Source organism: Bos mutus, chromosome 8 (assembly GCF_027580195.1).
Source record: "Bos mutus isolate GX-2022 chromosome 8, NWIPB_WYAK_1.1, whole genome shotgun sequence".
Lineage (NCBI taxonomy): Eukaryota > Metazoa > Chordata > Mammalia > Artiodactyla > Bovidae > Bos > Bos mutus.
The window spans coordinates 15932274-15959793 of NC_091624.1; the positions used below are offsets into that span (position 1 = coordinate 15932274).

At 40.4% G+C, this 27520-nt stretch overlaps 1 protein-coding gene across 1 annotated transcript in view; it reads right to left on the minus strand.

Moving 5' to 3' along the window:
* Positions 1–26211, minus strand: part of RAD23B (RAD23 homolog B, nucleotide excision repair protein) — a 45341-nt gene extending 19130 nt beyond the window's left edge. Inside the window, exons 1-4 of the mRNA XM_070375160.1 lie at positions 25755–26211; positions 8538–8619; positions 5388–5467; positions 2269–2537 (exon numbers count right to left, since the gene is read on the minus strand). Coding sequence (XP_070231261.1) covers positions 2269–2537; positions 5388–5467; positions 8538–8619; positions 25755–25820 — 497 coding nt within the window. The 5' untranslated portion in view covers positions 25821–26211. The remainder of the gene's footprint in view (positions 1–2268; positions 2538–5387; positions 5468–8537; positions 8620–25754) is intronic.
* Between the last annotated feature and the right edge of the window lie 1309 nt (positions 26212–27520).

Here is a 27520-nt window from a genome sequence, read left to right on the forward strand (position 1 = left end):
GATGACCTCCAGGTAACTAGACATTTACCCCAACAGCATTTCCCAGAGTGGTCTGAAATTATTTTTATCTTATATTAAGTCCCTGGATGTATATTGGTCTGTTTCTAGACTACTATTTCATCAAGTAGCCATTCTAATAAGAGCCATTCTAAATTTGCAATCACTACCATGCATAATTCTTTGGCGCTCGGCTTTCTTCACAGTTCAACTCTCATATCCATACGTGACCACTGGAAAAATCATAGTCTTGACTAGATGGACCTTTGTTGGCAAAGTAACATCTCTGCTTTTCAACATGCTATCTAGGTTGGTCATAACTTTTTTTCCAAGGAGTAAGCGTCTTTTAATTTCATGGCTGAAGTCACCATCTGCAGTGATTTTGGAGCCCCCAAAAATAAAGTCTGACACTGTAGAATTGATGCTTTTGAACTGTGGTGTTGGAGAAGACTCTTGAGAGTCCCTTGGACTGCAAGGAGATCCAACCAGTCCATTCTGAAGGAGATCAGCCCTGGGATTTCTTTGGAAGGAATGATGCTGAAGCTGAAACTCCAGTACTTTGGCCACCTCATGGGAAGAGTTGCGTCATTGGAAAAGACTCTGATGCTGGGAGGGATTGGGGGCAAGAGGAGAAGGGAACGACAGAGGATGAGATGGCTGGATGGCATCACTGACTCGATGGACATGAGTCTGAGTGAACTCCAGGAGTTGGTGTTGGACAGGGAGGCCTGGCGTGCTGCGATTCATGGGGTTGCAAAGAGTCGGACACGAATGAGCGACTGAATTGACTGACTGACTGACCGTGCATAATACATTTTATTACCTGGCAGAATTAATTAGACCCTTCATTAATGTTCTTTTATAGAACAATTTGTGCTATTTTTGCACACTTTTTTTCTTTTTAAACCTTACAGATAACACGGAGATATCGTTTAACCACCACTCAAATCTTGATTCTAACTCCACACTCCTCCCCCTCCCCAGAGGAAACCATCTTATCAGTTAGCGTGAGGTCCCTCTGCTACTGTTTCTCTACACATTAACATGCTAACCCACAGAAAATATGAATATTGTCATGTGGTTTTTGTTTGGTTTATGGTTACTGACTCTACGGTTCTGCAATCTGCTTCTTTTCACTCGATTAACAAAGCCTTGAAACCACATTTATTTAATATGCATATATACTGCATACTTTACCTGGGCTACAGTACTGGATATTAGAGTTTCTTAAACTTTAGGAAGCCTAAGAGTTCACCAGTTTTACTGTTTAGTCGTTCAAGGCGTGTCTGACTCTTTGAGACCCCATGGACTGCAGCAGGCCAGGCTTCTCTTTCACTATCTCCCTAGGGGACTCTACTAGAATTCACTAGCAGAGCTTGTTAAAAAACAGACTTCTAGGACCCTCAAGTCAAGAATTCTGATTTACAGAGGTCTGGGGTGGAGCCTAACAATTAATTTCAAAGTAACTCCCAGTAATGTTGATGCTGCCTATTTACTGCCACACTACGGAGAATTCCATGGAGAGAGGAGCCTGGCTGCTATAATCCATGGGGTCGCAAAGAGTTGGACATGACTAAGCAACTATCGCTCAATATGAATAAGCACAGTTCTCTAATATGAACAAATAACAAGTCAAGTCATGCTCTTACTAATGGAATTTAACTTAGTTCCAATCTGTCCTCAATCACAAGCAATACAGCCCTGTGCACAAGTTTGGTTTCTCTACAGTAGATATTAAGGAGTGGAATTTGCACTGTAATATGTAGTTTTTACTGCCATCCACACTTTACAGATGAGGAAAAATCCAAAGATGTTAATTTCTTTTCTAAGGTTAAGACCAAACAAATGTCAGACCTGAACACAATACTATGTAGCAACTGGAAAAACTTACTGATATGGAAAGATGTAGATGACAGATGTGACCATAGTAAAATAATATACAACAAATAATGATGGGGGACAATGTCAAGTTGTTTGTATGTCAAGCTATAATATACTGTCAGGTTATTTTATGATTCTTATTCTTTTGCATCATTTGTATTTCCTAACTTTTCTATACAAAAGTTTTTTTTCCTTTCTCCCTGGGAGAGAAAGAAAAAAAAAATCCAGATTATGGAAATTTAAACAGACATAAAAAGCATACTATTTTAGTCAGGGTTCAAAGTTTAGATAGAAAGTTTGTTTGATCCACACAATAATCAAAATAAATACACACACGAAGTACCTGTTATGAACACCCTCCTATGCAATTTCCTGGAGCCCCGTTCGTACCTGTCGGTTGACGTTGGGGTGGTGGCCACTGGGGTTTCCACTGGCCGCTCCGCAGGCTTCTCCTGCTTCGCTGCACTAGCAGGCGCAGGCTCAGAAGATGCTGTCGTCGGTGCTGGAGTGACAGACACAGGTGTGGGAGTGGGAGCCGAAGCGGGGGCAGGGGCTGGGGCCTGAGTCACAGCTGGCGCTGTGGAGGAACTGACTGTGGTGGTGGCGGCAGAATTTGACTGCTGAGTTGTAGCTGGTGCTGGTGTTGTCACTGCTTTAGGCTAAACACATTACAAAGCAAAATCATGCATTATGATAAAATACTACATTATTACCTGACCTCTGGATGCTATAAACAAACATAACAATAGAAATTTTTAGATTGAAAGCAATTTTGTAAGGTGACATAACGAGCGATAAACAGCAGCAATCTGAATCATTATTTACGTTACACATTCAAAGCTGCTAAGAGCATATATATATCAACTATCAATCTCAATTAGTTCTAGCCAATGATTTCAGTCTTAGCATCATTATGAAAAAGAATCAAAAAAGCAAATATTTTAAAACATAAAGAATGTGTGTATCCAAAAAAATAAATAAAAGAAACACATAATTCACCCCCCAAACTTCATAACTGAAGTTTCTTGGTTACAACTTTCAAGTATTTATCCTCATTTGAAAGCATTATGAAAATAACTCCCTTGAAATTAAAGTATAAACAGAAGTATGATTAATGAACATGCCAAATAATCTGCTGTATTTTAGAAGAGGGAAGAAAATCCCAATGTTGACCAGAAGCCAATGGGTTTAAGTACAAAGAGACTAACATTACTTCTGAGATGTATATATAGTTAAACAGAGGCCAAGTAACGTTATAACTGCACGCTCAGCACTTTCTGAACTAAAATCAGAGCCATAAGCATTCCCACCAAGCAAAAAGCAGTTACATATGTGTAAAAATCACACTATATGAGTTTTATCTTTCTCCGAAGGCCTATCAATGCTCACGACCTACTTAGTTCATAACTTTCCTAAGGTAAAAAGGTAACTGATTTGCTGGAAGATGAGATTAAAATTCAACATAAGTGCCCCAGGTATAAATCAACAAACTGTAAAAGAGTGGACTTGTGTCTTATTCTAACTGAGCTGGTATAGAGTGTATTGGGAAAAACGTCTTGGGCAGGTAGGGGGATGGGACGTAGCCCCCCTCCTTTACCTATAGTAAGAGTCTTGAATTTGGCTCTGCGATTTTTATTGCCAACGTAATTTCCTGCAAATTATTAATGTTCTATAACTCCAACTAGATAAGAATGTAATTTAAATGCATTATGTCCATTTACTATTTCCCTTAAGATCAATATAATACTGATTATACATATATATGTTATATATATATATTATATATGTATAGTGATTAATATAATACTATAATGTACCATGTCCTCAAGGTCTCTGTTGCCACAAACAGCTTTTCAAACCTCACTCTAAATAGTACCAAACCCATCTGCTTTTCAAAGGTCCTCTGCTTAACTTTTGATATTAATAGTTTTTTCTCTCTTCTTTGTAATAAGGGAATTTCTCACTGCTTCCAAAATGTTTAACTGTAGCAGTCTTCTTCCCCTTCTAAAAGCTGGCCTATGTAAAATAAGAATCTGCTTGGCTCCAAGTAGCTGTTTTTCAAACGCATGCACCTATTCTGAGACCCAGCCTGCTTACTTAGTTATGCTCTTAACAGTCAAGGTTACCATAATACTAAAGGAAATAAAACCATAACAAATACATACCCAAATGTCTGTGGCTACCAGACATACTATGTATGATAAAATTAAATAAGGGAATATTATTCAGCCTTAAAAAGGACAAATTCTGGCACATGCTATAATACGGCCAAACCTTGAAGACATTTTATGAAGGAAAATATTAATAAACAAGTCACAAAAGGAATCACAAAAGGAAAAATACTGTATGACTCCACTTATATGAGGTATAAGGTGTAGTCAAATACACAGACAGAAAAGGTAACAGTGGTGTTGGGCTGGGGCACGGCATGGCTATTTACTCTTTAACAGGTACAGAGTTTCAGTTTGGGAAAATGAAAAAAGTTTTAGAAATGGATGGTGGTGATGGCTACATAACAATGTGAATGTAGTTAATGCCAAGGAGCCATACACTTAAAAATGATTAAATTTGTACATTTTATGTTGTGCATTTTATCAGTTTTTGAAAAAACTAGTTGAGACAAAGTTTCCTCATATGATTCTGTTAATCTGTATTTAATGTTTAATATTTTAATAATTAAGTGCTTAAATATATATAACAAAGTATTTAAAAAATTAACCCCAATACATATGAAATGTTGAGCTGTTTTTTGTTTCTTACTACAAAAGTACGCAGTAATTAAAATCCGTTTGTTCAACTCTTTATTTTCTACTGCATATATTCCTTTGAGACTTAAAAAGTCTTTGACAAACTGGTTTGCAATTACCTATTTAAATTTAGTTTGGGTGCTTGCAAGTAGCATTATCCCTAGATTATTAGGAGCTCAGAATTTAGATCATAATTCAATCTTAAAAATGAGCGTCATAAGTACCACCACTCCTCTACTGTCTTAACACTCTACTGCATATTTATTTATCTTTCTGTCTTTCCCTTTTTCTAGTTTCTAAAAATCTATCTCATTGACTAAAAAATATCACTGAAATTTTTAGTCTATATGCCTTTTTGGCCTTCAGGCATTTGTTAGGTCTAGTACATCATTTAGCCAAGTCCTTTTAAGGCATTCTTAATAAAAACTATAAAATACGAAACATTTGAAGAATCACATTCTCTAACTACATATTTTGTGATTTTACTAATCCAACAATACCTAATAATGTTTAACAGGACATTTCACATGTATCAACTGTTTCAACATATTTAAAATTATGCTCAAACTACAAGTACATAAAACTATTAACATTATGGTTGACTCAAAGCAAACTGTTAACACACTTAATAACTATTAAGTGCATGCCACTATGGATGTATATATACTGTTTTCACTTAAAAAGTAAGTGTAAAGAAAGACTTGGGATCTTTTTTTTTAAACTCACATGGATAAAGATATATACAAGGAGGCTGAAACTTACTTTTGTCACCATAACTACCACGAAGTTTTTCTCATCAATTTTATATTCTTTTAGAGCGGTATCATCATTGAGGATTTTGCCTAGTACATTAAGAAAAAAACATATTATTAAAGGCACCATAAACTGTCTTACACTGAGGTTAAAACAATCATAAACATTAATTTTATCAATTAAAACTTTCCCCAAAGAGAAACATTAACCAATCAGCCAAGATATACATAAATGGATACAAGATTAGTTAAGAAGACATGAGCATCTGACTAAAAGACAGCAAGCACATACATTGTCTGTAGATATCTGAATCCCAAGCACTTCTTAAAAATTATTTGTAATTCAAAAAAAAAGACTTGCTAGGTAAGGAGATATTAACTAGGTCCTGAGAAACAGGAGATCATGAAAACAAATAAAATTCAATTTTGAGACGCTCAAAGATCTACCCCCAACCCGGACTGGGAATAACCTATAAACCTTCTTGATGGAGGGAGAAAAGTACTTCTTACTCCCACAAATACTGGATACTTGAAACACAGAAATGTTTCACTGCCATAAAAATTAAGTACTCATAATGACTTGGGACACAGAAATGTCAAGATACAGAACTGAGTAAGCCACATGGACTGTATGACTTCAGTCATGCAGAATGACAGACGTAAGGTCAAGATTCCTTCAGGCTTCCTTTTCCTTGAAATTAGTTTTTCATTTTTAAAGTTATTGACTTAAAAGCAGCAAGCATTAAGACAAAAGGGAATAGTGTCTCTGTCTGCATAGGAATGAAAAAAACAGCCAAGAGTAGGAACCAGAAATTCTAGTTTTATATCTGCCACCAACTACCCATGCCTCTTCAGGCTTCTGAGTCCTCATCACAGGGCTGGTATTTTCCTCTAAACTACCTCAGTTAAGAAAGTACTACAAAATCTCTATCCAAAAACAGACAAGAATCCAGGGTAAGTCAAGATCCATCTTACTGATATCCTCACTCAAAGTGCTCAGTATTTCTTCTAAAGAACACAGATAAGAATTTTCTCCACAAAATTCACCTATTAAGTCTATTTTTAACATACATCTTCCTGGTTACCAGTGAGGCTAGTTAATTTGCAACTTCCTATTCATATCCTTTGTTGCTTTTTAATTGGGTCATCCTTTTCCCTACTGATTTGTCAAGAGCTCTTCATATAATCTGAATAATAATCTTTTTTTCCCCCTGTCATTTATTGTAGTGTCTTTTGACATAGGTTTTCTATATTCTTCAGTCAATTTTGGTATTTTATTTAAAAACAGATAAACTTATGGCTTCTCTGGTGGTCCAGTGGTTAAGAATCCACTTTTCAGTGCAAGGGACACTGGGTCGATCCCTGGTCCCAGATGACCCGACATACCACGGAGCACCTAAGCCTGCGAGCCGCGACTACTGAGCCCAAGCGCCGCAACTGCTGAGGCCCCTGAGCCTGAAGTCCGTGCTCCACAATGATAGAAGCCACTGTGGCGAGACGCCCACACACCCTGAGGAGCAGCCCCTGCTCCCGACAACCAGAGGAAGCCCACGCACAAAACCAAGACCCCATAGACGAAAAATAAAACGACATTTCAACAGATTACAAAAGGTGCTCAGTTTGATGGGAAAACTAAAGAAAACACATGCAGAACAATAAAACTGGACCCCTATCTTGTGCCACTCATAATGATTAACTTGAAATAGATCAAAACTTAAACATAAGGACTGTTACCATAACACAGGGAAGAAAGCCAGAAATTGTGGCTTTACCAACAATTTTTGGGAAATCACGAAGAAAGCACACACCCACAAAATTCGACAAATGGACTACATCAAACTCAAAAGCTTCTGCATAGCAAAATAAACAATTAACAAAATGAAAAGAATTCTACAGAATGGGAGAAAAATTTCAAAAACCATGTCAGTTATGTGGCTAATATCCAAAATATATAAAGAACTTAATAACAAAAAAAGCAATCTGTTTAAAAACTGGCAGATTAAATATAAATCAACATTTCTCCAAAGAGGATGTGGAAATGGTCAAGAGACAGATGAAAAGATGCTCAACATCACTAAGCATCAGGGAAATGTAAACCAAAGCAAGAAACTACCTTACATCTGTTGGAATAGCTTGATGAAGGAGACAAGAGGGGCTGGTGAGGTTATGGTGAAAAAAGAATCTTTATACACTGTTGGTGGGAATGTAAATTGGTCCAACCACTATGGAGAATATGGAGGTTCCTTAAAAAATTAAAAACAGATCCACTGTATGACCCATTGTGTGTATGAGTTATGTCTTTTTTATTCATTCATCCCTTGATGGCCATTTTGGATTGTTTCCGTATCTTAGCCATTGCGAATAGTGCTGCTATAGTCATGGGAGTGTATATGTCTTGTCAAAATCCCGTTTTTCACTTCTTTGGGTATATACAATATTATTCAACCATGAGAAAGACAGTAACTTCCTATCTGCAACAACATGAATGGACCTTGTGAACATTATGCCAAGCAAGATAAGTCAAGCACAGTATGATATCACTTATATGTGGAAATGTATGTGGAATTTAAAACTCTGAACTGTAAAAAAAAAAAGTTATTTTACCTTGGTAGTTACCAAGCGTTTGGGGCATGGGGGAGATAAGAGTTATTGTGTTTAAGAGTACAAATGTGTAATGAGTATTAAATAAGCCATAGAGATCTAATGCACAGTATAATGAATACAGACAATAATATTGTTAATTCTGTAATGTGGTAAATATCAGTACAACAGCAATCATATTACAATATGTATCAGAGTTAACACTTTGTACACTTTACACTTAAACAATGTCACACAAAGTAATCCAATAACATTTTTTAATTCAAAAAATAAAGAAAAACAAATACAGCCAGTTACACAATGCTTACAGAAGAAAAAACTAACAAGCAAAACTAACATTACTGGATGGAGAAATACATAAAGCAAATGTGAAAAATAAGAGGACTGAATATTATAAAAGAACATTCAAATGACTGTTCATTCTCTGCTTTTATCTCTACAATGTTTCTGACAGAATCAATTTGTATATGCTACAATTCTTAAGACGGCAATTTCTAAAACTAAAAGATATCACAGTACACATGAAAATGGCATGTTAATTTCAGTACTTAATTCATACCTGCATAAATTAACTTTTGACCTGCTACAGGAAAGGCATCTTTACCCTTTTCGGATTCAATCTTCTCTTTCAGTGCTCTCACCTATGGGAAAAATTTTAAAATATTTGAAAAAAATATAAACAGAGGAAAATCCAGAATCTGAACAAGTGATGCAACATAAAAATTTTATACATATTATTGATTCCAAAAACTTAAAAGATCATGTCTTCATAATACTATTTTAAAAAATTCTATTGATAACCCATACTATTAGATATGGTTAAGTATAAACTGTTTTACCATCTGTTACACAGGTTTTTTTCCTTAAAAGACTTTCTTAGTTGACTTTAAAAATCTATTCAAAATAAATGTTTCAAAAGCAGAAACTATGATTCTCATTATAAAGTTTATGGGTTTATTTCCCACAGAGTAGGAAAGTAAAGAAAAGCTCTCTAATCTAAAAGGTTTAAGAAATAAGGTGGTCTTGTCTACAATGATAAAAAATAAGTTAAATGTGAATGTCAAAAAGCAAATTATTTACCTTAAAAGTGGCTAATGTTTCATTATAATCACCTGTGGGAACTCTATAAAGACCAATTAAAACATAATTTGTGAGTGTGGGTCTGGACATCATTATTTTGTAAAAGCTTCACATATGACTTCAAAGTTTGGCCAAGGTTGAGAGCCACTATATTACTTAACTGATCTTGAACAAGTTGCTCACCAGTCTCATCTATAAAGAGGGACTGGAACGGATGATCTTTATGGTTTTCTATCTCTAAAATTACATGACAACAGGTTCATCATAAAGTACTCAGAAAACAAATGTAAACTATTTCCTAAGTAGGGTGGCATAGAAGTTAAAAAAGAGAGACACCATAAAACTAAATTTCTCTTAATGCCCAAGAATCAAGGGGGAAAATCTCATTTCTTTCAATTCCCAGAATACTTCTGAAAATTGTACAAGTTGATAGTTCTGAGCTTTATGTGGAAAACTGTCATGGATACAAAAGGGAGGGCTCCTCCCCAAATCACACTGTTACTGTAATATAAGCAGTGGACGGAGGAGCCTGGTAGGCTGCAGTCCATGGGGTCGCGAAGAGTCAGACATGACTTCACTTTCACTTCTCACTTTCATGCACTGGAAAAGGAAATGGCACCCCACTCCAGTACTCTTGCCTGGAAACTCCCATGAACGGAGGAGCCTGGTGGGCTGCAGTCCATGGTGTCGCTAAGAGTCGGACACGACTGAGAGACTTCACTTTCACTTTTCACTTTCATGCATCGGAGAAGGAAATGGCAACCCACTCCAGTGTTCTTGCCTAGAGAATCCCAGGGACGGGGGAGCCTGGTGGGCTGCCGTCTATGGGGTCGCACAGAGTTGGACACGACTGAAGCGACTTAGCAGCAGCAGCAGCTGAAATCCAGACCCAGATCTTCTGACTCCAAGCTTTAGAGCAGAGTATTTTGCAAATGTCACATAAATCACCCTTGCTATACTTATCTTCCTGAAGTGGGTCAGTAGCATCACTGCTATTCTGTTATTTCCCAAAGTGGAAACCAGTCACAAGAATCTCAACCACTAAATATATATGAGTACAAGAGGGAAAGTAGGGCAAACAACAACAAAACACCCTTCCAATCATTTTATTACTAAATAACACTGCTTCAAAGAAATCAAAACTGTGATTAAGAATATTAAGCAATAACAATGAGAACTCTATATACATTAATACCTATATGATGTGATTTAAAAAGTAATCACAGACTAGCACTAAACATTTATTATTGAATGAAAATTAACAAACTAAGCATGTAATCACTGCAGATGGTGACTGCAGCCATGAAATTAAAAGACGCTTACTGCTTGGAAGGAAACTTATGACCAACCTAGACAGCATATCAAAGAGCAGAGACATTACTTTGCCAACAAAGGTCCGTTTAGTCAAGGCTATGGTTTTTCCAGTGGTCATGTATGGATGTGAGAGTTGGACTGTGAAGAAAGCTGAGTGCCGAAGAATTGATGCTTTTGAACTGTGGTGTTGGAGAAGACTCTTGAGAGTCCCTTGGACTGCAAAGAGATCCAACCAGTCCATCCTAAAGGAGATCAGTCCTGGGTGTTCATTGGAAGGACTGATGTTGAAGGTGAAACTCCAATACTTTGGCCACCTGATATGAAGAGCTGACTCATGTGAAAAGACCCGGATGCTGGGAAAGATTGAGGGCAGGAGGAGAAGGGGATGACAGAGGATAAGATGGCTGGATGGCATCACTGACTCAATGGACATGGGTTTGGGTAGACTCCAGGAGTTGGTGATGGACAAGGAGGCCTGGTGTGCTGCAGTTCATGGGGTCGCAAAGAGTCAGACAAGGCTGAGCGACTGAACTGAACTGAAGCATGTAATTCAAACAGAAATAACAAGACACATACCAAAAGGAAAATGCGCATAAAACAAATTAAAAGAAATAGTAGAAAATGGTTCCCGTAGCAATAGAAAAATGCACAAATGACAAGGCAGGCAATTCACAACTATACACCCAATAAAAAGAAAAGCTGAACCTCATTAATTACCAGAAGCACAAATTTTAATGTCAGATTATCATTAATCCAATAACGGTCACACTGGAAAAGATTGTCTTGAATAATTTTTGGTGTTAAGTGTGGAGAGGGATAAACTTTCAGAATGAGAGTATCAAATGATATAGTGTTTTGTGGACAATCTGCCAAAATGTCTCAGTATTTTGGCAGAGGGTGTGTGGGATTGCGTGTGTAGATTCAACCTGGCAATACCACTTTGGGTCATACATCAAAGAAAACAGAGCTAGACTTTGGAACCAGGTTCACTGACCCATCCAAGCTTCTGGCATTATTCCTTTACCTCAACCCAATGATCTTCACTTCCACTCCATTTAAGTAATCTACTCACAGCCATTTAGAACACAGGTTGAATCTCATCATCCCCAAAATGCTCTTCAAAATTATAATAAAAGTGCTAATCTCTTCCCATCAACTCTCTCAGTAACTGCTCACCACACCTGGTCTTGCACTTCATTACGACTCTGGTCCCTTGAGCCTCTCCTTTCATTCCAGCTCTGCTCAGCTTAGACAATAATGCCACTGCTTCTGTCACTTCCTAACATCACACACTTGTCTTCCTACTGCTCCTGGCGGGCACATTTCCACATGTGGGCCAACACAGCTGAAGTTTTCAGTACTCAAAATTGACTTCAACCACTCTGTGGTGTCATACACTTCTACGTTACTTAGCTAACAAATCTCACCTTTAACACCTAACCAACTACCTATCCACATTCACAGTCTGTTGTTTCAAATCTGTACTCTCCTCTAAATCTGATTCCCAACACTTGCACCCTCCCCGCAGATGACCACTTGAATCCTACTTCATTCAAGACACATTCAAGACAACACCCCAGGAGCTCACACTCTCAACTGGCTGTTTCCAAACTGACACATGGGGTTTTTTCCCATCCATTCACTAATCTCCATTTTCTTCTCTACTAAATGAAAGGTATCCCTCTCTTCAAATCTAATTCCTGTTGTCCCTCCAGTATTCTCCAGTACCTTGCTAGATTCATTCTGTTTCCTATCCCCTCATCCACTTTTATTTTCAACCTCTCCCTCAAGGCCAGTTCATTTCCATTCACATTTACACAGACCTAATTCTCTATCATCTTAAAAACAACCCCCTCCCCCAATCTGTCCCCTGCTAGTTACACTCTCCTCCCCTTAGACTCAAGCAATTTTCAAAAAAGTTAACTACATATTGCTTTTACTTACTCACAACTGCATACTTCTTACTCAAGAGTGCAATACAATGTGGATAAACTGAAGCACAGACTTTGTTCTCATTTTGCTGCTTATCTTCTGCAGCAGCGCTACTCCTACAATGACAGTAAGGTGGCCCTCCCCAGTATCCCTGAATTTAGCAGCAGCAGCAGCCAACACGTCTTAATCCTTCTCTACAGTATTCCTTGACCTCTGTCACAGCTGACAGCACTGAGCCATTTCTCCCTTTCACACTGTCTTACCTTGGATTCCGTAACACTGAACTCCTCCAGGTTTCCTCCTACCTCGGTTCCCTCCATTCTGAAATCCCCTCCCTTGCCCAGACCTTTAAGTGTTACTCAAGGCTATGCTTTTGACTGAATTTTCTTTTACACACTCTTCCAGGATAATCTACCTCATCTACTTCTAGTTTTAAGGACCAATCGGATGTCACCTGTATCTCTAGCCCAGTTCTCTCTACTAGAAACCTTCACCGGATATACTATAGGCATTTCAACCAGAATGTATTTGCTGAAGGATGGTTTCTAGACTACTTTAAGTCTTCTACAACCCAATCAAGCTGAGCACCATTTTGAAACAGCTTATACAGAAAAGCCTTCTTTTCAGATGTCGTGAAGGAGGAAAAGGTAGCAACTCTTGCACATGGCTTCTCTGGGAAAGGTTATGTCCAGCAGCCAATGTAGTTACAACTTCTCTAACATAGTCAACAAAAGAGTCCAAAATGCAGTACTTGAGTGCAACCTCAAAAACGACAGAGTGATCTCTGTTCATTTCCAAGGCAAACTATTCAGTATCACAGTAATCCAAGTCTATGACCCAACCCCTAATGCTGAAGAAGAGGAAGTGAAACGGTTCTATGAAGACCTATAAGACCTTCCAAAACTAACACCAAAAAAAGGTGTCCTTTTCATCATAGGGGACTGGAATGCAAAGTAGGAAGTCAAGAGATACCCAGAATAACAGGCAAGTTTGGCCTTGGAGTACAAAATGAAGCAGGGCAAAGGCTAACAGAGTTTTGCCCAGGGAATGCACTGGTCATAGCAAACACCCTCTTCCAACAACACAAGAGACGATTCTACACATGGACATCACCAGATGGTCAATGTCGAAACCAGATGGATTATATTCCTTGCAATTGAAGATGGAGAAGCTCTATACAGTCAGCAAAAAACAAGATCAGGAGCTGACTGTGGCTCAGATCATGAACTCCTTATTGCAAAATTCAGACTTAGATTGAAGACAATAGGGAAAACCACTAGACCGTTCAGGTATGACCTAAATCAATTTCCTTATGATTATACAGTGGAAGTGACAGATACAAGGGATTAGATCTGATACGGTGCCTGAAGAACTGTGGATGGAGAATCACAACATTGTACAGGAGGCTTGTGATTAAAACCATCCCCAAGAAAAAGAAATTCAAAAAGGCAAAATGTCTGAGGAGGCCTTACAAATAGCTGACAAAAGAAGAGAAGCAAAAGGCAAAGGAGAAAAGGAAAGATATATCCATCTGAATGCAGAGTTCTAAAGAATAGCAAGGAGAGATAAGAAAACCTTCCGCAGTGATCAATGAAAAGAAATAGAGAACAGAATGGGAGAGACTTGAGAACTCGTCAAGAAAATCAGAGCTACCAAGGGAACATTTCATGCAAAGATGGGCTCAATAAAGGACAGAAATGGTATGGACCTAACAGAAGCAGAAGATATTAAGAGGTGGCAAGAATACACAGAACTATACAAAAAAATCATCATGACCCAGATAATCATGATGGTGTGATCACTCACCTAGAGCCAGATATCCTGGAATGTGAAGTCAAGTGGGCCTTAGGAAGCATCATTATGAACAAAGCCAGTGGAGGTGATAGAATTCCAACTGAGCTACTTCAAATCCTAAAAGATGATGCTGTGAAAGTGCTGCACTCAATATGTCAGCAAATTTGGAAAACTCAGCAGTGGCCACAGGACTGGAAAAGGTCAGTTTTCATTCCAATCCCAAAGAAAGGCAATGCCAAAGAATGCTCAAACTACCACACAATTGCACTCATCTCACACACTAGTTAAGTAATGTTCAAAATTCTCCAAGCCAAGCTTCAACAGTACGGGAACCGTGAACTTCCAGATGTTCAAGCTGGTTTTAGAAAAGGCAGAGGAACCAGAGATCAAATTAATGGATCCAACATCCATCAGATCATAGAAAAAGCAAGAGAATTCCAGAAAAACATCTACTGTTGCTTCACTGACTACACTAAAGCCTTTGACTGTGTGGATCACAACAAAATGTGGAAAATTCTTCAAGAGATGGGAATACCAGACCACCTTACCTGCCTCCTGAGAAATCTGTGTGCAGGTCAAGAGGCAACAGTTAGAACTGGACATGGAACAACAGACTGGTTCCAAATAGGAAAAGAAGTATGGCAAGGCTGTATATTGTCACTCTGCTTATTTAACTGATATGCAGAGTACACTGTGTGAAATGTTGGGTTGGTTGAAGTACAAGCTGGAATCAAGACTGCCAGGAGAAATATCAATAATATCAGATATGCAGGCGACACCACTCTTAAGGCAGAAAGTGAAGAGGAAATAAAGAGCCTCTTGATGAAAGTGAAAGAGGAAGAGTGAAAAACCTGGCTTAAAAGCTAACATTCAAAAAACTAAGATCATGGCATCCGGTCCCATCACTTCATGGCAAATAGATGGGGAGACAATGGGAAGAGTTGAAGAGACTGTAGTTGTCTTGGGCTCCAAAATCACTGCAGATGGTGACTGCAGCCATGAAATTAATAGACACTTGCTCCTTGAAAGAAAAGCTATGATCAACCTAGATAGAATATTAAAAAGCAGAGACATTACTTTGCCAACAAAGGTCCATTTAGTCAATGCTATGGTTTTTCTAACAGTCATGCATGAATGTGAAAGTTGGACCATAAAGAAAGCTGAGTGCTGAAGAATTGATGCTTTTGAACTGTGGTGTTGGAAAAGACTCTTGAAAGTCCCTTGGAGTGCAAAGAAAGCAAAGCAAAGCAGTCCATCCTAAAAGAAAGCAGTCCTAAAGATTCACTGAAAGGGCTGATGCTGAAATTGAAGCTCCAATACTTTGGCCACCTGATGCAAAGAACTGACTCATTGGGAAAGACCCTGATGCTGGGAAAGAGAAGGCAGGAGAAGGGGATGACAGAGGAAGAGATGGTTGGATGGCATCACCAACTCGATGGACACGAGTTTGAGCAAGCTCTGGGAGTCAGTGAAGGACAGGAAAGCCTGGCATGCTGCAGTCCATGGGGTCATAAAGAGTAAGACATGACTGAGCAACTGAACTGAACTGTGCTGAGCCCCGTGTCAATGCTTCCAATAAGTCATCTCAAAAGATGGGCCTAATACTAAGCACTACGATCAGAGTAAACAACAAGTTTCTCCTGGCTGAAGCAGGGATATTCATTTTGCTGCTTATTTCCCCCTAAAGGATGTTAGTTTATCACTGATTAGAGACAGAATATGGTTAAGACTCAATAAATCTAGTTTTTTTTCCTAGCCACATACTTCTCTTTTATGAAATTGTGCATTTTAAAAGAAAAACATACTCAACACCTACTAGACATAGCTAACATTGCTTTTTTTACCCAAAAGGAGACAATCATAATAATTTATTGAAAAAGGCCAACACAAAAGCAGATCAGTTATCCTTTTCATCCCATTCTGTTCTGAGGTAGTTGTCTCTCACTTCTCCAATATTCCTCACATTAAATCCAGTGGTTCCAACTTATCATCTAACTTATCACATTGAAAAATGTGAACACTATATTGTATCCCATGACACTATCTTAGTTCAGGCCAACCACCATTAAAAGTAGTTATTTCCACGAATTAAAGTTGCATGTTTCAGATATAAAAGTAATGTCTTTTAAATCTTATCTCCATAGTAGTATAATGTTTTACAAGTCAGTCTTCCTACACATCACTTAGTTCATGGGTGCTACGTACTTACCATGTGTCAGGCAGTGTACAAAGAGCCTCACAATATTTAACTCATTTACTCTGTGTTAGATCTCTATTTGAATCCTGGCTGGTTATTCAGACAGACTTAGTATTTGAAAACAACAAATACTGTTGAGATTTGTGAACACTGATGCAGGCATTTTTGAGGCAATCTGCCATCCTTTGACCCAAAAATTCCACCTCTAAGAATCAATACTAAAGGGATGTTCACAGAAATACTTCAAAGATACATGAATGAAATGTGCGTAGTACACTACTTATTGTAATACTGCAAACAACCCTAAATATCCATCAACAGTGAAATGGTAAAATACATTATTGCTCATGCATACAGCTGTATTGTTAAACAATTCAATAAGAACAGTGACTATATAAAGAAATTAACAGAATGCATGTACATTAAAATGACTGGAAGAAATATTTACAATTATCTTTAAGGACAAAGGGCTCCTCTGGTGGCTCAGAGGTTAAAGCATCTGCCTCCAATGCGGGAGACCCGGGTTCGATCCCTGGGTAAGGAAGATCCCCTGGAGAAGTTAATGGTAAACCACTCCAGTATTCTTGCCTTGAGAATCCCATGGACGGAGAAGCCTTGTAGGCTACAGTCCACAGGGTCGCAGAGAGTCAGACACGACTGAGCGTCTTCACCTTCACCTTAAGGACAAAAGCAATGGATTTTTAAATACATAGTGTTGTTGTTTTTATGTATTATATGCACACATTTTTCTGAAAAAAAAAAAAAAAAGACAAGCAGCATATACAGAATTCAACAGTGGTTACTTAGACCAGGGGCCTAAAGCCTTTTGCTCTTTATACACTTTACTTACTATAACAAGTCTCGATTGTTTTTAGTAATGAGGGGAAATGTAAGTAGTTTAAAAGAAAAAACACCTCATGGTACCCTCTTCCAACCATTACTAATATTATACAAGAATACACTGCAATTTATGAGATCTCATTAAAGCTGAAAATTCTGGATAGTTCAAACACTACATAGCCTAGCAAATTAAAAAATTAGTAACAGCAAGTAAGTTTTAGCCATTAACCATTATGTATGTGTTAGTCACTTAGTCAAGTCTGACTCTTTGCAACCCCATGAACTGTAGCCTGCCAGGCTCCTCTGTCCATGGAATTCTCAGAAAAGAGTACTGGAATGGGTTGCCATTCCCTTCTCCAGGGTATCTTCCCAATCTGGGGATCGAACCTGGGTCTCCCACATTGCAGGCAGATTCTTTACCATCTGAGCCACCAGTGAAGCCCCCATTAGCAAAAGGAAACAGAGACCTAAAGCAAAATCTGTTTACAAAAGGATTCCATACAGTTTATGGGCAAAACTTTTCCTTTTTGGTTCCCTGGGCGGTATCCTTCCATTTGGGAGACTAGTGCAGGCACCCGAGAGTATTTCCTGAATCCTTCCCACAAAGCGGGTTTCAGGTAATTCTAAAAACAGAACTGATTATGAAGATGTCAACTGACATTAATGCAGCAGGAAACTTCTTCCCACTGGACCAAAGGAAAGAAAAAATGTGGTACAATCTTTTTTTTTTTTAACTGAAAAAATAATTTTCAAATTAGGGTTACGATCTAAAAGTTACTATTTTAAGTATAATTTGAAATTCATAATCCATTCTCCCCCAACAGAAACTATGATAATTAGGCTCCTAAAGCCAAAGTACTCAAAGTGTTAGTCGCTCAGTTGTGTTCAACTCTACAACCGAGAGCTGTTGGATTATAGCCCTCCAGGCTCCTCTGTCCGTGGAATTCTCCAGCAAGAATCCTGCAGCGGGCAGCCATTCCCTTCTCCAGGGGAATCTTCCCCGTCTGCGTCTCCAGCGTTGCAGGCGGACTTTTTACTGTCAGAGCCACCAGGGAAGCCCCTGGTAACCAACAGCAGCTACTAATTTCTTTTCTTTTTGTCTTTTTTTTTTAAATAAAAAAAGCCTATCTATTTATGCCAGTTTAATCTATTCTACAATATTATAAATACATTCCTAACAGTATGGTCTCATCAAGATCAAAACGGACACAGACTTTGAAGACAGTAAAGCAGAAATTCCCAAGTTACTTGTAAATTTTAAAGTCCCTATACAGGCAGAGAACGGATCTAATACACGACAAATAAAGCCACCCACCTAATACAACCAGACATGCAGAGGACAGGACAGAGGGAGAGACAACAACTGTTATCCACCTGCTCAAGCATCGAAGACCTATGCATACATATTAGTCATTTGTAGCTGGTCTACTTCCTCTGCTGGAATAGGTATATATGTTAAAGGGTTTATAAAGTTCATCCCCCTATAAAATTAGCTGTCAGAGAGCCAAATACAAGGAATGTATTTATCCAAACTTATAGGGAACAGACGTGTGATGTCCTTCAGCAGGATTCACTGTTCTATACCAAGTTTAAATTTGTAACATTTCTTTCCAAAAGCAAAAGAAATTTTATATACTATCTATCAAATAATCTCAATTTCCAGGACTAAAATGACAGAATACTTCTCTCAACACTGAAGTTGCTGACTACATCAAGCGGAGAAAATAAAGATATCTCACACAAACCATGTTCAAAAAGGACAGTGAAAACACAGATCACAATGAATGGAAAACTGATTAAAAAAAAACAGGATTTGTTTTTCTAAAAATTGCATAGATTTCTGATTTCACAATTTACCCAAATTTTCAGATCCATGATCTCATCTGATTTTCACACCAACTCTATGAGGAAGGTAAATCACTATTACTCCCATTTTACCCATGAGAAAACAGATTTAAGTATGCCACACTCAAAGACACAAGGCAACTACAAAGTGGGGAAAGGCTCCCTCTAGCTTGGGAACAGTATGATGTATCTGAAAGAGCAAGATGTTAAAAAAAAAAAAGCAAACAGATTCAAGAGCTACCCTTAAGTTCTGCTGTAAGGAAGAGGGGGAAACGGGACTGTAGACAAATGTGGAGACAAGGGAGGGTTTTATTAAAACAAGGGCAGTGTTTAGATAACTCTAGAAATGGAAAAATCAATGATGAAGAACAGGAGACCCAATGGAGTGACGTCCTTTATAAATGAGAGTTTAGGATGTCGTGGGAAAGTGAAGGAACTGGCCTTAGATAGCACTATCCACAATACAAAGCTATCTCCACAATCAAGAGAGGCTGTCAGGTAGAGTGAGAGTGGGACCATGTTGTTAAGCACTGTCACCAAACATACTGTGTATTTTCTCAAACTCACATAACCTTCAAAACGATCCTGAGACGGCAGTATTTCTGTGGCTGTATTCTTAACTTTACTGATGAGGAAACAGGCACAAAACTGGGTAACTTGCCAAAGGTCACATCACGTGGCAAGTGCTACAGGCAGGACTGAAAGTTAGGCGGCCTGGCTCAAGAGACATGCCACACCTGACCCTTGCGAGGGAGTGATTATAACCACTGGCTCTATTTTAGCTGGGCAAAAGTGGAAGCAGTAACACGAGGAGAGGGCCAGAGAAAAGCAGTATGGATAAAATGGATTGTAAGTCTCCTAAGAACTGGAAACAGAGGAACGTTAAAGTGAGGTACCAAAAACAGATTACTGTGGACAAGAGGAAGAGCTCCAGTTACTTGCCATGATAAGAGCTAGTTACCACTCCTGGGTCTGAATAAATGAGTTAAGTAGAAGCAAAGGTCACCAGATGTGCAATTAATGAATGGAGATCAGACTGTGGACAAGACCATCATTCAAAGACAGTGAAACTACCAAGGCCATTGACTGTGACCCCAGATAAGTTACTAATCATGCTGGTCTCCAATTCTTTTTAAAACACACATTATTACATATTTTTCACAATTCTGGTTTTTTTTTTTTTTAAACAATGCCTACCACAGGCTGTGACACTCAGAATTATTGCGATTGTTTTCATGTGTCTCCCATGCATTCCTCAATTCACTCAAATCTAACTTCTGGCCCCACCGCTTCAAGGAGACTACTCACCCGGGTCACTTATGACCTCCAAGTTGCCAAACCCAAGTCATGTTCCTTGTTTTCATCTTACATTTTTGCAAGTAGCAGATACACTTGACCCTTTCCTCATCTTTTAAACTTTTTTCTTCTCTTGGATTCTTCCTCCTTCAAAGGTCGCACCTTGACTGCCTGACCTTTTCACTACTCAGTCTTCACATGGAACAGCACCCCAGGTTTCAGCCCTAAGCCCCATTTCATTCCATTCTCACCAAGGCTCCTCAACTCTAGTAGCTCTAACGGGTAATTTAGGCTCTTGGGCTCAATTTTGTCCAGAATGGGCACTGAAAAAGGTTGAGGCAAGATGATCTCATCCATTCCCATGGACTGAGGTCAAACATACATGTGGCTTGTCATGTCTCTAACCCCAGCCCAAATTTCCCTCTGGAATTGAAATTCATAGCAAATCTCCTTGTCATTTCCACCTAAATGTTTAGTAGGCGTCTTAAATGTAAGTCTTTGAGTTCCCACCCCAATCCCTAAACCTGCTCCTCTCTCAACCCTCCATGTCTTAGCAAAGAACATGGTGTTCATACAAGTTATACAACTAAAACCTTTACTTAATCTTTTATTTCTCAACTTCCCCCACTACAACCCATCATCAGCTCTTCCCTTCCAACCATATCTCAAATCCCTCCAATTCTCTTTATATCTCTACTGTTACTTCCCTAGTCAAAACTTCGACTCCTGAAACTGTTGTGCAAGCCTCACTACTCTTCATACTGTCTGTTCTCCAGACAGCAAAGTAACCTTTCCAAATCATAAAAGAAATATTTTTTCTGCTCTGCTTAAAAGCCCCCAAAGGCTTCCTATTTTACAATGAAAATCTCCAGCTTATTACAAAGCCCTACAGGCCCTGGCCTCTTGCCTAACTCTAATCCCTCACCTCTCTTTCCCCTCACCTACTAGAACAACAAAACAGGCCTTTTTTGATTCCCAATGCACACCCTTGAAAGTCCTTCCCTAAAGAAAACACTCTCCCCATCTCTGAGTGCTTATTATTCAGATCTCAGTTTAAATGTCACCTTATTTAGAAAGGTCTTCTGTGACCAGTCCATTTAAAAGTAGCCACCTAGTCATGCACTATCACATTACCTCACCCTATTTCAATTCTCTACATAACTCTTACCATTATCTGGTTTTGAAAACTTGTTTTTCAACTGATTTATCCCACTATAACGTACACACCATGAGAGCAGAACCTGACATTTTTAGTAAGTATTCAACCAATACTAAATAAATTAACATGCAAAGATTGAGGGATCACTGACTTGGCAATTCACCAAAAAATGTATTTAGTTCATTCAAAAGATCTTTACCAAACTCTTGTTGCTGTTGTTTAGTCTCTAAGTCATATCCGACTCTTTGCAACCCAATGGACTGTAGGCTCCTCTGTCCATGGGACTTCTCAGGCAAGGATACTGAAAGGGGTTGCCATTTCCTTCTCCAGGGGATCTTCCTGACCCAGAGACTGAACCCAGCTCAGCTGCATTGGCAGATGGATTCTCTACCACTGAGCCACCTGGAAAGCTCCCTTAAATGCTTCCTGTGTGCTAAGTACAGATGCAAGCCATGCCAGATTTCCCAGGTACTTCCAGTATTTTGTTTTACCAAAATGCCAAGAAACCTTAGTTTTACCTCTGTGATACAGTATTTTAATACGTTAACTACTTAAAGGTTTTAATAATCTAGGAAACTTCCATAATAAGGCACTATCTCCAGCACAACTCTATTATAATACAATTAGTCACGATGGGAACAATGTGCTAAAAAATGATGGCTAGTAAATCCTATATACAGAACTAGTACTCAAGCAGTATTTTGCAGCACAAATGTATCACCAAGTGAGATAATTCTTTGCAGATTACTGTACAGATCAAATACACTGTCTATACTAATTAAAACTACTGTACTTTAGCAACTGTCTTATCAAAAACTTCCAATGTATACACATAGCTTTGTTGTGACTTATGTAGTATTTCAGCTTGTGCACTTAATGTCTCGCCTCAAACTCACTGTTGTTTTTCCCCCAGTTATTTTATAAGAGGAGATGAATTATTATTCTAATAATAAAAAGATTTTTGTAATGGTTAACACTAAGGGCAGTGCAAGGGTAACGGTCAAATAAATGGCACAAAATGGCAATGTTAAGGTTTCACTGGTTTTAAACAAAAAGGCAGGGGAGGACTTTCAACATTCAAAAACTAAAGCAAATAAGAGCACCTTAAAAACAAATCTTGCTTTTTCTACTGTGTCCGTCTCCTATGCTATAGCCACCGACTGAGCTAAGACTATGTAAATATGTCTCCCCAAAAGCCCCAGACCATGTCTCCCGTGTCCTTGCATTCCTCTGGTTCTGCCAGTCAAAGCTCACTGAACATTTACTTGTTCAGCAAACGAATCACTCCCATGATTCCTCTTATCTCTCAGTCCTCTTTCACTCATTTTTGCTCCTACTCCTCTCAAGCTCACAAGAGTTTCTACACCAGCCATTTCAAGTTACTTAAGTAATTTAAGGTTCCTTGGTTACTTCTAGGTAAAAAATCAAACCTCTGAGTGGCCAACACATAGGTTTCAGACACCAAAATCTGTTCATTTTATGTGAATCTCCCTAAAAGTCTCACTAAAATCCTACTTTTTCCCCTTTATTTTAAATTTATTTTCTTAATATCCTTGGCTATCTAGTTTTCACAAACAGGATACTTACAGTCTGCCGATAATTATATAATTTTCATTGCGTCTTTTCTTACTGGAATGCTCTCAAATACGGTATTAAAAATAAATGTTAATTTAAAAATCACTATAAAGATGCAATTAAAATAGCTCTAATGTTTTCCCCATTTCTGAAATTTAAGTCCATTAAAGTAAAAACCCACAAGTCATTTTAAAGTAAATGTTCCAGAATATCCCGATTAAATGTTTTCATTTCTTGTCCCAGACTAACAATGTTAGGTTTTACATTTATATAAACAGCAGCACAATTATACTTGGACAAACAGCAACAAAAAACTGAAGAAGCAACTCTGTAACTAAGCTTTCTGAAAATCTACCTTCAGAAGTATATGTTTATAATTCATATAAATAAACTGGAAAATAGCAACTTAGCTAATTATCTATACAAACACAATATTGGCTCTAAGATAATGAATGCATAAAATGCCTGAAGAGCAATACAAATCTAGTAGAACATAAATGTTTCAGTGGAGCTGTAGAAAGTCACTGCATATCTTCAATAAACCAGAAATATAAAACACTGCCCCGCTCCCAAACCTTTAGGTTTCAATAATTCTGGAACTAATTGTGAATACCAGTTGGTAAAGTTCCTGCAGCACCAACATTACAAAAAACTAAAGTCAACAGCTATTTTATGGAAAAATTTGGCTGAAAACTAATTAAACAGCTGCATTTTCACCTCCATCCTTTAACTTATAAGTACACAATAAGCAGTAAAGGAATATTCAGGAAGAATTTGATGTTAGTAACAGCGATCCACAGGTGTTGTCAATTTTGAGGACACTGAATTTCTCATTGAAACTTGGTATCTCTTGCACCTTTTAAGAATTTATCATGTAGCATATTTACACATATAATTAAGTGCCTTGAGCTAAAATCATTTTGTGCCACAATTTCAAAAAGCTTGGGAACTACATTTTTAAATAATTCAAGATGTAGAAAACTTCCTCCCTCAAAGGTACCCATTGATTAATAATCAATTCCATTTACTGACCACCAATTAAATACTATTTAATCTTCACATCTTTGTAAAACAGGTACATAGCAAATTATGTTAGAGCTGCAAATGGGAGCTCAGGTTTATTTAATTAACCAACACCAAGTAGACCTGGATGGGTGTGAGAGTTGGACTATAAAGAAAGCTGAGCGCCGAAGAATTGATGCTTTTAAAGTGTGGTATTGGAGAAGATTCTTTATAGAGTCCCTTGGGCTGCAAAGAGATCCAACCAGTCCATCCTAAAGGAAATCAGTCCTGAATATCAGTGGATGGACTGATGCTGAAGCTGAAACTCCAATACTTGGCCACCTGATGCAAAATGACTCACTGGAAAAGACCCTGATCCTGGGAAAGAGTGAAGGCAGGAGGAGAAGGGGACGACAGAGGATGAGATGGTTGGATGGCATCACCGACTCAACGGACATGAGTAAGTAAGCTCCGGGAGTTGGTGATGCAGGGAGGCCTGGCATGCTGCGGTCCATAGGGTCGCAGAGTCGGAAACGACTAAGCGACTGAACTGAAGGTCCCCGACATCCACCAAAATTGAATCAATTATTTTGAAAAATACAGACGGGCAGAAAGTTGCTGCTGTAAACACAACACTGTGACAACCTCAAAGGTGTACAGACTCACACTTCCAGAACACAAGAAGTTTACACTGAATGGCAATTTTTAGATCTTGGCATAAAGTTGTACTGATTTCAACACAGTGGCTTTTTGCAGTCACAAATACAGAGGATGACATGAGAATTTAACACGTGAAGTTCGAGTCGTCCAAGAGTTTACAGAAGAGATTCAGAGTTTTTATTTTATTTCTCCTCTGAAAGGCTGTTATTTGGAGGTTGGGTGCAGACTTCCGATCCTACAAGTTCAAGGCTTCTAACACAGGGAACTTGCTAATCTGGAGTTAAGTTTGCGCCTGGATTTATTGGAAGGGCTCTAATGCAACAACCTTCACCACCAAAAAGGCCTCGAAGTGCAATCTACGTATGGGTGTGGGCTGGGTGGCGGGAGAACTGCAGAAAAACGATTCAACATTTATGCAAATAAAAGGGTCACCAATTCTTCGGCGAAGAGGGCAAAAAATGCATTTTCACCACCCCTCACACTCACTCTGCGGCTGACGGAACCTGATACCATTTTATTTAAGGCTCATTATCTCCAGTTACCACCTCCAAGACCTCAGCGCCTAACCAGGTCCACGCAGGTATAGTGGCGACGCCTACCTCTCCCTCCCTAACCTGTGCACCCACACCCGGGAGCCCAGCTCGATCGCCCAGGCCACCCTGACCTCCCCTCCCCCTCTGGCCCCTCCACCGAGAGCGCCCAGGCCGAGGCCTCCGGTGCCCCGCTAACGTGTGCTTCACGCCATATGCCACCCGGGCTTCGGTGTCCGACCACTGCTTCCCCTCACTCCTGCCACAAAACTCACAGCCCACTCTGAAGGTTCGTTGGGCCGCACGCTGCCAGGTCCCTGGCCCTACCCGCGCCCGGAGCCCGCAGGCCTCATAAGCGCCCGGGTCCCTAGACCCTCCGCTCGCCATGCCCTCTCGGGTGCACCGCGGCTCTACCTGCTCAAGCTCCGCTCGAAGCTGAGGTCGAGGCCCCGCACGCGGTCCCGCCGCGCCATCCCCAGCCCAGGCCTTCCCGGCCCCTCGCGCGGACCGCCCCCGCTCCGGGCCGGGCCCAGCGCGCCCCGCCGCACTCACCGTCTCGTCGGGGTCGATGTCGATCTTGAAGGTCTGCTGCTGGAGGGTCTTCAGGGTGACCAGCATGGTGCCGTCGCGCAGCTCCGCTGCCGGGCCTGCTCCGGGTGCTGGCCGCTGGGCGGGGTCTGTGGCCTGGCGGGGCCCCGGGGTCGCCCGCGCTCCTCGCGCACTCGGGAGGAAGGTGGTGGGGGTGGGGGCTTGTCACATTCGCCCTGCAGAGCGGCCTCTCCCCCAGCCCTGGCCCCCGGCCGCGCCGCTGCCTCCGCGACTGCGGCCTTCCTCGCGAGCTCGGGCCACCGTGCTTCCTCACGCGCCCGGTTACCAGCCAGTGGGTCTGTCGGAAGCGCGAGGGGCTCTGCGAAAGCAGCAGAGAATCCGCTAGCTCACCACAGGCTGGTGGCCGCCATCATCGTGACTCGCCGAGACGCACCCTCCCCCCACCACCCTAAAAACCTGGGGGATGGGGCCGGGCTGGCGGAGCGCGCAGGCGTAGGGTGCGGCGAGGCTGTGCGCAGGCGCAGCCAAGAACTCCGCCCCGGAATTGGGGCGGGGTGGATTGCCGCTCTGGAATGCCGGCCGCCTGGATGGCGCGTGCGCAGGCGCAGTCAGTGGGCGTCTTGTTGTGGGGGCGCTGAGGGCTTCCTCGTCTCGTCTGTTTCTGGGGCCTTCTCCCGCCCGCTGTCGCTCCGCCTACGTGCAGACTCCGCCCGGTTGCCTGAGTTGCGCAATCCGTAGCCTGGGAAGCGCTACGTGGAGACACGACAGAGTGGCTGGCGAGCCTTGGAACTAGGGAACTAGAGGGTGGAAGGTCGGGGCGAGGTTTAAGTGAAAGGGTCGCGGGCAACCAGCGTAGTGGGCCAGCGCTTGCAGGGCGCTTTCTATGTGGCTGAACCCTTATGCTGGGATTCATTTACCCTGAGATCACTGACTTCAGCGCCAGACCACGTTAATGGACCTTGCGCCTAAATATAAGATCAAGTTATATCACTTCCCCAGGCAGATCTGTCCAATGGCACCTCATCTCATGAGTAAAAGTCAAAGTTCCTAGAGCTGGATACACAGCCCCTACCTCTTACATCTTATTCTCTCGGCTTGCACTAGACGTTGTTGGTGGATGTTCAGCAAATGCTCTCAACCTGAGAGTCTACCTTCACCCTTGCTGTTTCCGCTCTGAGTCCTCTTTTCCTCGATACCTGGGTGGCTCGACTTCTCACTTCCAATCTTTGCTCAGATGTCGCCTTCTCAGGGAGATCGACTCTGGATACCCGACTTAAAACGGCAACTTCCCGAGTTCCGTTACCCTGCTGTGTCTTCTATAGCACTTCAGTTCAGTCGCTCAGTCGTGTCCGACTCTCTGCGACCCCATGGACTGCAGCACGCCGGGCTTCCCTGTCCATCACCAACTCCCGGAGCTTACTCAAACTAAAGTCTATCGGGTCGGTGATGCCATCCAACCATCTCATCCTCTGTCGTCCCATTAATACATATGTATTGGGTTTATCATCTTTCTCCCTTCAGTAAATCACAGGCAAGCTGCACAAAGGCAAAGATTTTGTTGTGTTGCGTGATGCACCCCTAGCACGAAGAAACAAGCCTGGCGTGTAATGCAGGCACAGTAAATATTTTTGGAATCCATGAATGCGCTCGGTTTCTCATCAGTAAAATGGGGATAATAATAGCACTCAACTTCATTGATTATTGGAGGGGAGTGTTGAATAATGTATGTAAAATCTTTGTACCAGGAACGCACAGAGTTAGTAGCCCAT